This window comes from Ochotona curzoniae, unplaced genomic scaffold, assembly GCF_017591425.1.
Source record: "Ochotona curzoniae isolate NIBS_2020 unplaced genomic scaffold, NIBS_Ocur_1.0 scaffold_1852, whole genome shotgun sequence".
Classification (NCBI taxonomy): Eukaryota; Metazoa; Chordata; class Mammalia; order Lagomorpha; family Ochotonidae; genus Ochotona; species Ochotona curzoniae.
The window spans coordinates 15,390,323-15,403,659 of NW_024467087.1; the positions used below are offsets into that span (position 1 = coordinate 15,390,323).

At 51.1% G+C, this 13,337-nt stretch overlaps 1 protein-coding gene across 2 annotated transcripts in view; it reads right to left on the minus strand.

The window, feature by feature from the left end:
* Positions 1–2,453: 2,453 nt before the first annotated feature.
* The window catches only part of BCORL1 (BCL6 corepressor like 1), a 69,260-nt gene continuing 58,376 nt past the window's right edge, over positions 2,454–13,337 (minus strand). For both annotated transcript variants that reach the window (XM_041000016.1, XM_041000017.1), the window contains 3 exons: positions 8,030–8,107; positions 6,796–6,949; positions 2,454–3,313 (listed from right to left, as the gene is read on the minus strand). In XM_041000016.1, the coding sequence (XP_040855950.1) occupies positions 3,031–3,313; positions 6,796–6,949; positions 8,030–8,107 (515 nt within the window). In that variant the 3' untranslated portion in view covers positions 2,454–3,030. The remainder of the gene's footprint in view (positions 3,314–6,795; positions 6,950–8,029; positions 8,108–13,337) is intronic.

Consider the following 13,337-nt stretch of genomic DNA (forward strand, 5'->3'; position numbering starts at 1 on the left):
ACCACTGTCCTTCCGGAACTGGGGAGGCAATTTGTCAGCTCCGTGTGCACTTCTGCCTTCATGGTAGCTGGGCAGTAGGAAACCAGAACCAGGGGCACGCTTGTACTGCATGGGTGGGCAAGCAGGCCCTGGCCCAACGTGGAAGCCAATGAGAAGACTCAGGGAGCCAGAAGCCAGAATGGCTGGGTGGCCCACAGCAGGAAAGTTAACCAGGGGGCAGGTGGTTTCATTATGGAGAATGATTCCCCAGGGCCACCAAAAATGAGGGCTCCATCTTCCAATGCTACTGCCCTATCCTATGGTAGACAAGGAATGTTGGTGCACAGGTGTGCACGTGTGCGCACACACCTTTTTTCTGCAAAGTAACTCAAATACTCAGTTTTCCACCCACTGGCTCCCCTGCACTCTGCTCTTCCTCCGCACCCCCCCTTGTTCTGTGCATTGCATTTTCTTTCCAAGGTAGTTCACTGATCCACCTGTTGTTCACCAGCTACTCCACCTTGCCTTCCTTCAATTGCAGCCCTGCCTACCTGGAGCTGCAAAATATAATTGCAGTGTCCCCATTTCTTGCATTGGGATACCCACCTTCTTCAAAGTCACATGGGGTGGACAGGGGTAGGAGTGGGGGCGAGGGGGGGAGGAAGAGAGAAAAGCAAGCCGGCAGACAGAAGCCCTGACACAGGTTTTTTTTTTTTTTCAGTATGCAAGTGTTTTTGACTCTACAACCATTTGCTTCAAATGAAACAAGGGCAGCGAGAATACACACCTGAATGCGGAAAAAAAAAAGTAAAAGCAAACAAAAACATAAACCACACAATACCAGTAACCTCAGCAAAACCAAAACAATTAAAATTCAAAGTCCCTCAACTTTATATATATATATATATTTTTTTTTTTAAAAGGGAGAACAACTTCAAAACCAACTGGGCAGTATGGTTGGGGGAGCAGTCTACAGAAGGGGACCCAGAACTTCCCCCCATCCTCGGGGAACAAAGAAGAACAAACACAATACAACAAAAATAACCACCAAGGCTCCTGCATGGGTCGGGAGCCTCCAGGGAACAGACTGTCCCATTCTCAAACTGGCTTTTTTTTTTTTTTTTTTTGCTTTTTTTGTCTTTTTTTTTTTTTCCCCATTTTCTTCTTTTGTTGTTGTTGTTTTTAGCACCTGTACAATAAAACTGTACCATCTTCAACCAGGGCTGGCCACAACGAGGCCCTCCTGCCTTTGAATGATGATACATACTCTCTACAAGGATTGTTCGGAAAAATAGCAATTGGTAGAAAAATAAGAGTGAGAGGGAGAAAGACACTGCCACGTAGGGAGGTGGGGGACAAGGAGACCACACCAGCTTTTCCGTTACCAGCTTCGCCACCCCGCTCCCTCCCCCCCCCCCCGCCCCCCAGTGCTGGAGGCCCTGCGGTGGCTGGGAGGGCAGCCTGAGGGGTGCGGGGCGGTGTGTGCATTGGCCCAGGTCCCCAGGCAGAAGGCCAGTGCCCTGCTCTGGCCCGGGTCTCTTCTGTGGCCTTCTCTCCCAGCCCCCCTGCGCGCATGTGTGCATGCAGCTTCTGGGAAGAATGAAAGGGGCAAGTGGGAGAAAGAGGTGTGTGGAGGCAGGTGCAGGGATGGGAGGCCTAGAGGGCTGAGAGGTGCCAGGCTCAGTATCTGGGCTGGGGCAGGATGTCAGAACGGGGGTGGGAGTTTGGGGCGGAAGGACAGGTGCAGTTGAGGGGGGCAGAAGAAACCCCTGCTGTGGGCTCTGAGGGAACAGTGAAAACAGTGATGGGGAGGCCCTGGGAGGCCCCTTTCTCAAGGTTCCTTTATGAGGGTAACTTGTTGACGTGTCACCCCCCCTCACCCCACAATCCTCTCTTCCTTAGAAAATGGTGGGGCTGCTGCCAAGGGCAGGGAGAAAGGGAGAGAGGGGGCGCAGCGGGTGGAGGGGAGCACCAAAGCCCCGGCATTTACTTACCCACAGCTCTCAGGCCCCCAAGGGCCACCCCTCCCCCGCAGCGGGGTTGGGGTGGGGGTGAACCCCGGGAGGGAGCAGCCCGGAGCTGCTCCAGAAAGGAAAGGAAAGGAAAGGAAAGGGAAAGGAAAGGAAAGGAAAGGAAAGGAAAGGAAAGGAAAGGAAAGGAAAGGAAACGAAAGGAAAGGAAAGGAAAGGAAAGGAAAGGAAAGGAAAGGAAAGGAAAGGAAAGGAAAGGAAAGGAAAGGAAACGAAAGGAAAGGAAAGGAAAGGAAAGGAAAGGAAAGGAAACGAAAGGAAAGGAAAGGAAAGGAAAGGAAAGGAAAGGAAAGGAAAGGAAACGAAAGGAAAGGAAAGGAAAGGAAACGAAACGAAAGGAAAGGAAAGGAAAGGAAAGGAAAGGAAAGGAAAGGAAAGGAAAGGAAAGGAAAGGAAAGGAAACGAAAGGAAAGGAAAGGAAAGAAAAGGAAAAGGAGGTCAAGAATATCCCTCAACAAAACGAGTTGTCTCAAATTGTCACAGTGATACAGACTTATCAGAAACCAATGAAACAATACAAATTAAATACTAATAAAATAAATACTATGGCAGACAGGAGAACACAGGGGGATGGGGGGCGGGGCCCTTCCCACCCCTGCTCAGAGATTCAGGCTTTTTCTCCTTTCTCACCCGCTGTGGTGTCAGGTGTCATGTGAAAAGGCCTGTCCAGAGAACCTCTGGACCCTGGTGGTGGCCACCTCCCACCACCACTGGGGGACCTCCCACCGGCCTCAGACGTGAACTTCAACTTCCCATCCCCCCATCACCAACTGCAACAACAAGGACAGGGAGATGAGAACTAATTGTAACCAAAACAAACAAACAAATCCAGTCACTAATGCTGGCATTAATAAGGCGGCTTCTTGTTGGTCCGTATTATTGCCTCATTCTGCAGTCTGGTGCTCGGTGGAGGGGGGCAGGGGAGAGAGGAGACATGGGAGGTGAAGCTGGGGGTGGGGGGGAAGGGCAAACTTGGGAGGAGAAAGAAGAGAAGGACTGCCGTAGGGGGCTGTTTCCCTGGTCAACTGCTCCAAGACTGGAACTCCACCTCAGAGCCCAGGAGCCTGAGCAGCTCCGGCTCATAGCGCACCAGCTCCACAGTCTCCGAGGCGCCGGGTGGGGAGCTGTCGTCCATGCCCGCAGGCCTCTCGGCTGGGCTCAGCAGCTGACTGGAGGCCACCTGCCGGAAGAACTCAGCTTTGGGCAAGGTGGTGATTTCAAAGTGCGGGAAGCGGGCTTGAAAGATCCGGGAGGACAGCTTCAGACTCTTCAGGACGTCGCTGAAGAGGAACCAGTTGCAGGGCCTGGAAGAAGGACAAGGTGGCAGTCAGCAAAGGCAACTGGCTTGGGGGCCAGCCCTGTGTGTGGAGTGAGGCAGGGCGTCCCATGGGGACCCTGCAGTCTATCCTGGCTCCGTTCTGCCCTGGAAACCCAGGGTCCTCTGGCAGGCTCCCAGCACAATGCAAGCTCCTTGGGTACAGCCAAGGCCAAGGACTGTCCCTGGCCCGTTATGCTGCCTGGCCTGGCTTTCAGCCAGGCAGGTGAGCCCTCTCTCCACACCAGGGAGAACAGGCAGGAAGCGGGGAATGGGCCTTCCAGAAACTAAACGTCCCTTAAGCAGGTATCCCCAGGACCTAGCCAGCACCCCTCTGACCTGAGTTCTGCCATCTGCCAGGACAACCGCTTGCCTTGACCCACGCCCTTGACAATGGAACTAGTTTCCCTTTCCTCTGCTCCCGCTGTCTCTTTGTTTTTTCCAAATCTTCCCACAGCAGAGAGGAAGCTGTGGAAAAAGGCCCCAAGTGCGGGTAATCCAAAAGGCATTTGTCTCTTTGGGTCTGGAATGCATTAGACATTTTTTTTCTTGTGGTGGCTATGGCAGCAGCACCATCATTTGTGCAGGCCCATGGCTCACATTACAGCAAGTTGGCCTCCACTGACACAGACAGCACCCCCGACTGGCGGCAACCTAGGAACAGCTGGGAGGAGTGCAGGAGGGGCCAGGCATGGGCCAGGTGCATCCAATGGCTAAACCCAGAAGCAACATGGCCCCTTGCGGCATGGAGTTCCCCACTGACAGGGTCTGCTTTCCCAGCCACCGTGCTGGGCTGGGTCCCGCCTTCACCACGGCAGGCCAAGAGTCACCTGGTCATACCCTCCACACCCTCATTGGATCCTCTGACCCAATCAGAGTTTTCCAACCATAAAATCTGATTTTCCAGGCCCGGCGGCATAGCCTAGCGGCTAAAGTCCTTGCCTTGAACTCGCCGGGATCCCAAATGGGCAGCGGTTCTTATCCTACAGCTCCACTTCCCATCCAGCTCCCTGCTTGTGGCCTGGGAAAGCAGTCGAGGACAGCCCAAAGCCTTGGGACCCTGCACCCGCGTGGGAGACCCAGAAGAGGTTCCTGGTTCCTAGCTTCGGATCGGCGCAGCACCAGCCGTTGAGGTCACTTGGGGAGTGAATCACTCTCTGTCTTTCCTCCTCTCTGTATATCTGACTTTGTAATGAAAATAAATGAATCTTAACAAAAAATCTGGTTTTCCACTCCTTCCCCAAACAGTTTTCAATGGATCACCAGGACCTCCAAGAAACAAAATCTTTTGCATCATGTTGTACAAGACCTTCCAAAGAGGACTGCATGCCACCTCTTGAAGCCAACACCCACTGAGTAGCTCTCTCCCTCTCTCTCTCTCATACAAGCTACTCACATCCCACCAAGTGCCAGCCATAGGAAAGAGAACCATCCCTGTTCCCAAAGGTTCTGAACTTGTATGCCCCAGGGCTTTTGCCCAGGCCATGCCCTTCATCTTTCTTCCTGGCTCAGCTCAGCTGGCATTCCTCCCCATACCCTGGGAGACGTTCTGGTGATGTAACTGATCAAGTAGCTCATGTTTCGAAGTCTCACAGCACTTGCTTCATGCCTCTAATTAAACCCTTCGTCTACCACAGAGCCCAATACTAAAGAGCTGCCAAAGCAACTCAAATCTGCTGTGCTCTCTGCAGCCTAGGCCTGGGGGGCATGGGGTCAGACTGGAACTTTTTAGTGTTCTCTTGATGATCTGCTAAACTGTTGAGAGCTTCTGACAATAAAAAAGGAAGTCTGCTTAGGACTGTTGGTCCTCAATGAGAGTCAATTCTGCACTTGCCTGCCTCGGCCACTGGACCTCGGGGCCCTGGGCGGTTGGCTTGTGTTCTAGGCCCGAGTATTGCACCTGGTGCAGCCTCTCAGAGAACATGCTTACGGAACCCAGTGCGCCACACGGTGCCGCCGACCACTACCTCCCACCTCCATCCCAGATCTGCAAAATGCAGTCTGCAAAATAACATTTCTTCCAAATGACGGCAAACAGCATTACCTCCCAGGATTTGGGAGTAAGACGAAGGGACTGTAGCCACTATCATGTGGGGACCAGTGTTTTCAAAGAAGGGTGTGTATGTGTGTGTGGGGGGGGGCAGGGAGGACACACAAAATTCCATGTCCTTCACCCTGCTGAGCAAAATTGAGTCTGGGTCTGATGATATCCAGAGCACTTCAGGACCCCAGCAAGCCTCCTGTCCTCCTCCCTCGTCCCTTGGTTCTCAAAGAATGTAGGGCTGCTGCCAGCTTCACAGAACTCCCTGCGGTGGTCCTTGGTGGCCACACTTAAAGCTCACTATCCTGGCCCTCTTACTGCCTGTGGCCTGAGATCCTGTTTCAGAGCAGGCCCTGCTCAATGCTGGGCAGGAAATAATTAAGCGTGCAATACTATATCCCACAGGCCTAGCCCCACCCTCGGGGATCAGCTTCAGCCCAGAAGAATAAGGGCCACAAGCCCCTGAAACGTGATCCCTCGCGTGTCATCATATAGGCTATTTTTATTTTGATCAAGCCGTGAGGGCAGGCATGCAGAAGAGAAGCAGTGGTCTAATCAAGTGGCAAACAGAGGGACTCCTAATTCATGACCCACCTCACTCCCCCAAGTCCTGGTGCCCTTCATGCCAGCTGCTGACTGCTTGGACAAATAAGGTAAAGACCAAAAAGATAAAGACCCTCACAGCTGGCCACTAAAGCATCCGAAATTCAGGAATACGGTGAAGAGAAGCAATACCTTCAGAAGAGAACAGTCATCGGCCCTGAGTTCCCGTGTGGGCCAAGCAATGCTTCCAAGTGCCCACGTGTGGGCAGGGATGCCCAACAAGAACCACAGCCCTGCAGGCTACCTGGCCCCCGTGTGGATCCTCTAATAAAGATCATGTGGGTTCGGTGCAACGGGAAGTGTCAGGCACATCCGGGTATTGGAAAATAAGTGATCTTCATTGAAATATGTACTGTCATCTGCAATGACAGCTTCTACACCATCACCTAGTCAACTTAGGCCGCAAGAAAATACACTGTGGATTGCTTAAGGATCCACATGGTCCTATGGCTATGACAACCCTTTGTCTTCCTGGTTGGGCTGAGAATCTCAATTTCAGAGATCCAATCTGGCTCTCCCCAGCAAGCACAAAAATGTTCCAGGTATTCTACTAGTTCATCAGCTCCAAGATCTCCCACATTATCTCCAGTCTGTAGGGACAGTGCGCAAAGCCTTTAAGGGAAAGGCTCTAGATGTAGGAACTGAGGCAGTGCAAACAGATGACAAGGCCAGCGCCTGCAGCCAACCCAGGACAGTGGGTCAGGAGACTCTCTGGCACATTCTACCTTTCCTTTGCTCCACTTCCTCCCAGAGAGCCCCCATCTCCCAACGGAGGCAGGCCAGGACTGGCCAGGAACCTGGTGCTGGGTGTCTGTGTAGCCACTTACCCACGGGAGACTGATACTTGGAGGTTGTAGCAAGGGAGAAGAGGCTTGTCTGAGAGTTCGAACATGAAATCGTCCTCCTCGCCATCGTTTCCTTCTTGCTCGGCATTGCCAGGAGGGTTCCGCAGGAGGTCACAGGCAAACCCATCTTTTTTCTCTGTGAGGAGCACACACAGAATCAGTATTTTGTTACGTGCCCAAAACAAAAGCAAAGAAATGCCCAGTGATATCAGGGGCAGGGCTGGAAAGAAGAGGGGCACTTCAGAGACAAATGACAAAGCCATAACCACCCCCCACCCCAGCAGAAGCCAAGATCCGCTGACCCTGTGGTGCGTATCCCCAGGAGGTCAGGTGCAAGTCCTAGTCCTGGAGGATGGCAGTCTGTGGCCAGAGAGCCACTCTATCGGGCTGCCCTCTGGTTGTAGAAAACTAGGTGATGTGCAAGGTGAGCTGCTTAGCTGTCAGAGAGGGGTGCCATCCTTTCTCTGGCTGTAGTTCTCCTAGCCTTGCTGCCTGGTCTGTAAGTCTGGGCTGTAGTGGAGCACATGGCAGGGGTGGTGGGGGGAGGCCTAAAAGGCACCACTCTGCAAGCTGTGTGCTGGACTGTAGCCCCCACCCATATGCAGCTCTGCCTACAGGCTCAGGGGTGGTGGCTTCCCTTAATCCTTAGCCCCTGGCCCAGTGTGGCTAGCCCCTGGCCCATGCTGGCAGATCCACCACTAGATAAAAGACTTGCTGATCTTCTACTAAAGGAAAGCTGGGCCATGAGGCTAAGGGCTCTGGAGACAGAGCTATCTCAAAAATCTGTGTGTGCACTGTTGGGCGCAGGGAAGGATGGTGCTGATAGCTGCTGTAGGACACACTGGGTCCCTCTTGAGCATGATCGAAGCCAGAAGAAGTGACAGTACTCCTAGGGACTTCTAGCTGGGTGAAGACAAAGCCAGGGAGGAGGACAAGACATTGAGATGTGGGGGAAGCTTAAAAGCACCTATGGTGGTGAATGGGATGGCTTTGTGCACATCACTGTTGCAATTCCCTGGCTTTGGCGAGTGACCTCTGGATCTGGGGGCGGGGGTCGAGGTTTGGGCTAAAAGGGTCTGCGAACTCCTATCAGGAGAGAAGGACGGAGTCTCTGGGGGCAGAGCTATTCCTATCTTGGAGCAGAAGCAGCAGACCCTGCATCCAATAGGGCTTCTCTGAGCCACAGATCAAGAGTGGGAGGCCATTGAAAGCTTACCCAACACAGAGCTGCTGTAGAAATCCCAGGACACGCCCGGATCACCCTCTGCCCGGCCCTGAAGGTCTGAGAGGTGATCTGGTGAGAGAAGAGAAAGCGCTGAGATGAAGAGGCGGGTCACAGAAGGAACCCTGTGCTTCAGGCATGGGGGACCAGAGTGGGAGAAAGGAAGAAGGGACCACAACGGGGAGTCTGGTGTGATGAGAGGGTTGGGGGAGAGAGGCTTCCTGTTCCCAGCCAGACTGCAAAGCAGCAGCCACGTGCCCAATGTGGCCCAACTGCCTATCTATGGTTTGGCCCAATATTTTAAAACTGATCTATTAACTTGCAATGTCTTTCAAATTGGGAAATTTCACTCAAAAATCCTGATTGCCAATTTTTTTTTGGGGGGGGGAATCAGATCTGGCAACGCTGGGTCTGCATTCCTGCATGTCAACATTTGGCCAGAGGGAGCGGTGACACGCGTGCAAGTGTGCATGTGTGGGCTCCGACTCCCCAGGTCCCACCCTGTCTCTTCCCTGCAGTGCACATAATCCTGAAGGTATATCCATCTGGCAAGTCCTGCTCCATGCGGGGCAAGGGAAGTCCTCCACTAGCACAACCTGAGGCCCAGTGCAAGATTTCCATTCCCTGAACTTCCAATGTTTACAGATTCAATTATGATCTCGTGAATTTAAAGTAAGATAAGGAAGCAAAATGCCCTGTGCCTCATCTCTGAAAACCATGGGGAGAAATGGCTAGGTTTATCCTCATTAAGCATCTTCTGCTTCCACACCGCGGTATACACCCAAAGAACCAAAAACAAACAAACAGGTGTTCAAACAAAAACTCAGAAATATTCACAGCAGCTCTATTTACTGTAGCCACAAGGTGGAAACACTCCACATGCCCATCAATTCAATGCAATTTCTGATGGAAATGTAAAATGATTCACCTGCTTGGGAAAGTGCTTTGGTAGTTCCTCAAAAAGTTCAACACAGAATGAATGGCCACGTGGCCTGGTAGCCATACTTCTGATTGAACACTCCAAAGGAAACACTGAGGCAAGTATACATGCATGCGAGTTCATGGCAGCTCTACTTACAGGGGCTGCTGTGGGAAACAGTCCCAATGGTCCTTAGCTCATGTGAATCATGACCGGTCCACACAGTTGAGTATCACAAGCCATAAAATTGAATGGACTTCTGATGCTTGCTACAGCATGGAAGTCCAAGTGATTGGAGCCAGACAAAATAGGCAGTGTGTTGTAAGACTGCACTTATATAAAGTGTCCAGAAGGGGCTGGCATGGTGGCTTAGTGAATTAAGCCATCACCTGGTGCAACAGCATCTCATATGGCTGCTGGTTTCAGTCCCGGCTGCTCTATTTCTGATTCAGCTCTCTGCTAAGGTCTAGGAAATCAGGACAGCCCAGGCCCTTGAACCCCTGTAACCATTTGGAAGATCTGGAAGAAGCTTCTATCTCATGGCTTCAGCCTGGTCCAGAACCAGCCATTGCGGCCATTTGGAAAGTGAATCAGTGGATGCAAGATCTCTGTGTGTGTGTGTGTGTGTGTGTGTGTGTGTGCCTGTCTTTCTCTCTCTCTCTTTCTCTCTCTCTTTTTTGCTCTGACTGACTCTCCTTCTCTATAACTCTCCTTTTTAAATAAATGAAATTTACCTATAAAAAATTAATACATCCGAAAGTGGCAAGTACATGGACTGAAAGCATACTGATGGTGGCCAAGGAAATGGGAAATGAATGTGAACGGGATTGGGGTTTCCCTTCAGGATAATAAAAAAAAGTTGCAAAACTAGATAGCAAGAGAGACAACACTGTCATTGTGCACACTTCACGCACCTGTTCCCTAGCAACTGAGATACTCACAGAGACACTGACATCCTCTACCGAAGGGCGCAGAGCTACAATCCTGCCTCTACCTCCTTCCCCCAGCTTCCTGCTGACATGGGGCTCTGAGAAGCAGTGCCAGTGGCTCCAAGTAACCGTGTCCCTGTCCCCCACATAAGAGACCTGGACTGAATTTCTGGCTCCTGCCTTGGGACTGGCTAGAGCCATCCTGGGCATTTGGGGAGGGAAATCAACAGATGAGAAGTCTCTCTCTGCCTCTCAAAAAAAGCTCTCTTAAATAAATCAAAGTGGTTAAAAGAATAGACTTTCCGTGACATGCATTTTACCACCATAAAAAGCGCCTTTTGCTCCCCTGCTCTGGAGTTGGACTTCAGTCCCCTTTGGCTTCCTTGTTGCCTAGTTACACCTTACCATGTGAACCATGTCAGCGCTCAGTCCCCCTGGATGACACATAGGTCTCCTGGCTTTCCTGAGCACTGCTCCCAGGCCATCTGTGAACACATGGCCCCAGTGGCTGCTAATACACTGGCTAAGCCTAACTGACAAACTGACTTAGCTCTGTGTGTGCCTATTACCACCCCTCAAAGTGACACCTAGGCAACAGAACAGGACACAGTGCAAAGAGCACAGGGGAGGGGAAGGGGAGGAAGGACCTGAAAAAAAAAAAGCAAAAAACAAAAAACATCCAAACCCATGCTGAAGTTGGCAGGTATTCATTCTTAAAAGAGCAGAGCTAGACTGCCCCAAGGGACAGTGTCACTATGACCTCATCCACTGTACCTCCCACAGGTCATCCAATCAAGGCCCTTAGCTGTCAGGAGCATGAGTGCCTGAGCTATCTTCCAGGAGATAAAGGGTCAGAGAAGGCAACAGGGAGCAGCTTCCATCACGTACACGCTGTGTAACAACCTGGAGGTCACGCCAGCTGGCTTGTACACCCCACTATACCCTGAGCTTTGGAATTCATTCCTCCAGAAGCACTTGTCAGGCAGGCAGGTGGCTATTCCAGGATGAGCCTTCTGTTGAGTGTAGGGGCAGGTACAGGAATGGGAGTGGAAGTTGCCAAAAGGCAAGGCACACATCTGGCTCCCTGACCCCGAGCAGGTGACTGGCATATTATGAGAGCTTAAGAAATACATGGGATGGAGGGAGAGGAAGGAGGAAGGAGAGAATGAAGGGGGATGAACTAGCATATAGTTTCCATATTATACGGAAAGACTATATAGTACTTGCTTAACAAGCAGGCCAAGTGCAAGCCACTGTCCCCTGCCCCCAACAAGAGGTCACAGTGGCTTCCGCTAGAGCAGCCCTAGCTCACCATGCTCCTGGGGGCTTCTCCTTAGGCGCTGCCTTCAGAGCACTCCCTGCCCCACACATTCTTTCTTTAGAGCTATAGCAAGAAGGGGAGAGACAGAGATCTTCCATCCATTGGTTCAGCTCCCAAATGACCACAGTACTTGGAGCTGAGCCGATCCAAAGCCATCCAAAGTCAGGAGCCTGGAGCTTCTACCAGGTCTCCCACATGGGTGCAGGGCCCCAAGGACTTAGGCCATCCTCTGCTGCCTTCCCAGGCCATAAGCAGGGAAACGGATCTGAAGTGGAACAGTCCGTACTAGAACTGGTGCCCATATGGGATGCTGGTGCTGAAGTCTGAGGCTTAGCTTGCTATGCCACAGAACCAGCCCTACTCCATCTTCTAATTCTCTTCACTGACTGCAAATCTTGGTCATTTGCAGTTCAAGGTGTCATTCTGAGACAGCCAAAAGTTAGCTAACACGAGCAAAGATGCAAAGTTGGAACAAGTCCCTCTACCCAGACATGGAAAGCTCGCAGTGCAACTTCCATTCACACTCCTCAAGCACTGCCATACATCCACACATGGCTGGGATGAAAGAGCACCCTTCCTTCTGTTTGCTTCTTCCCCATGTTCTTTCCTCACATCCCCAGGCAGTTCACAGTCCTTGAACAAGTACCCAGGGCCCAGCAATTTCATCCTGTAGGCATACACTCAAAAGAGCTGAAAACAGACAAAACAAAAAAGCAAAACACTTGCATAGGTGTATTTACGGTGGCTCTACTCTCAACAGCCAATAGCCAAAAAGTGGTCATGGCCCAGATGTCCCCCAATTGGGGAATAGCTCATCCCCAGAGGGTGAATGGATCGATAAACTGGGGCACAGTCACACAAAAGAGTAGGTATGGAATCATGTTAACACATGAGTGGACCTTGAAAATACATACTACATGAAAGAAGTCAGATGGGAAAGGCCTCGTGCACACTGCAGGAGTCCACTGCAAATGACTAGCATAGGTCAATCCAGACACAGAATGCATATGGTGGTTCCAAGAACAGGAAGCAACTTCTTCTTTTAAATATTTATTTGAAAGGCACAAAGGGAGATAGAGAGAGAGATCTTCTATTTGCTAGTTCATCCCCCAAATATTCACAATGCCTCGGGGCTGGGTTAGACCGAAGCCTGGAGCCAGAAGCTTCTTCTGGGTCACCCAAGCACTTGGGCCATCCTCTGTTGCTTTCTTAGGCTGGCAGCAGGGAACCGGATGGGAAGTAGAGCAGATGAGACTTGAACCAGTGCCCATATGGGATGCCAGTGCTGCAGGTGGCAGCTTAACCTGCCCCTCCACAATGCCAAACCTAGTAAGCAACTTCTTAATGGGTATCAGCTTTGCTTGTGGGGTGAGGAAAATGTTCTAAACTTAGTGAATGACAACACTTGCACACTGTAGTAAATTTTTAAAATTTTTCTATATTTGAAAGGTAGAGATCTCTCATGTACTGGTTCACTTCCTGAATGCCTGCAACAGCCAGAGCTAGGTCAGGCTGCAGCCAGGAACTCCTATTGGGTTTCATGTCTGAATAGCAGGGACTCAAGTATCTGTGCCACTGCCCAGTACCTAGCAGGATGGCCATCAGGAGGAAGCTAGATAGGAAGCAGAGTGGTTGGGACTGGGATCAGGCACTAGGACACGGGATGTGGGTGCCCTAAGAAGTATCTGTTGTGCCCAAAGCCAGTCTCAGAATTGCTCTTTGTTTTATGTGAATCTCATCTCAATGCCTTCATGAGAAGTATCTCCAGACTTCATTTCTTCCTATTTTTTTAAAAAAGATTTATTTATTTTTAATTTAAAAGGCAGATTTTTACACAGAGAAGAAAAGCCAGAAGAGAGGTTTTCCATTCACTCGTTCATTCCTCAAATGGTCATATAGGCCAGAGCTGAGCTGAGCTGACCCGAAGCTGAGAAGCAGGAGCTTCTTCGAGGTCTCTCACATGAGTGCAGAGGTCCAAGGCCTTGGGCCATCCACCTGTTTTCCCATTAACAGGGAGCTGGATCATAAGTGGAGCAGCTGGGACACAAACAAGTGTCCCTACGGGATGTTGGCACTGTGCCCACCCCTCTGAGCCTCATTTCTAAGAACAGCCTCTAACCTCAACATGAGTGG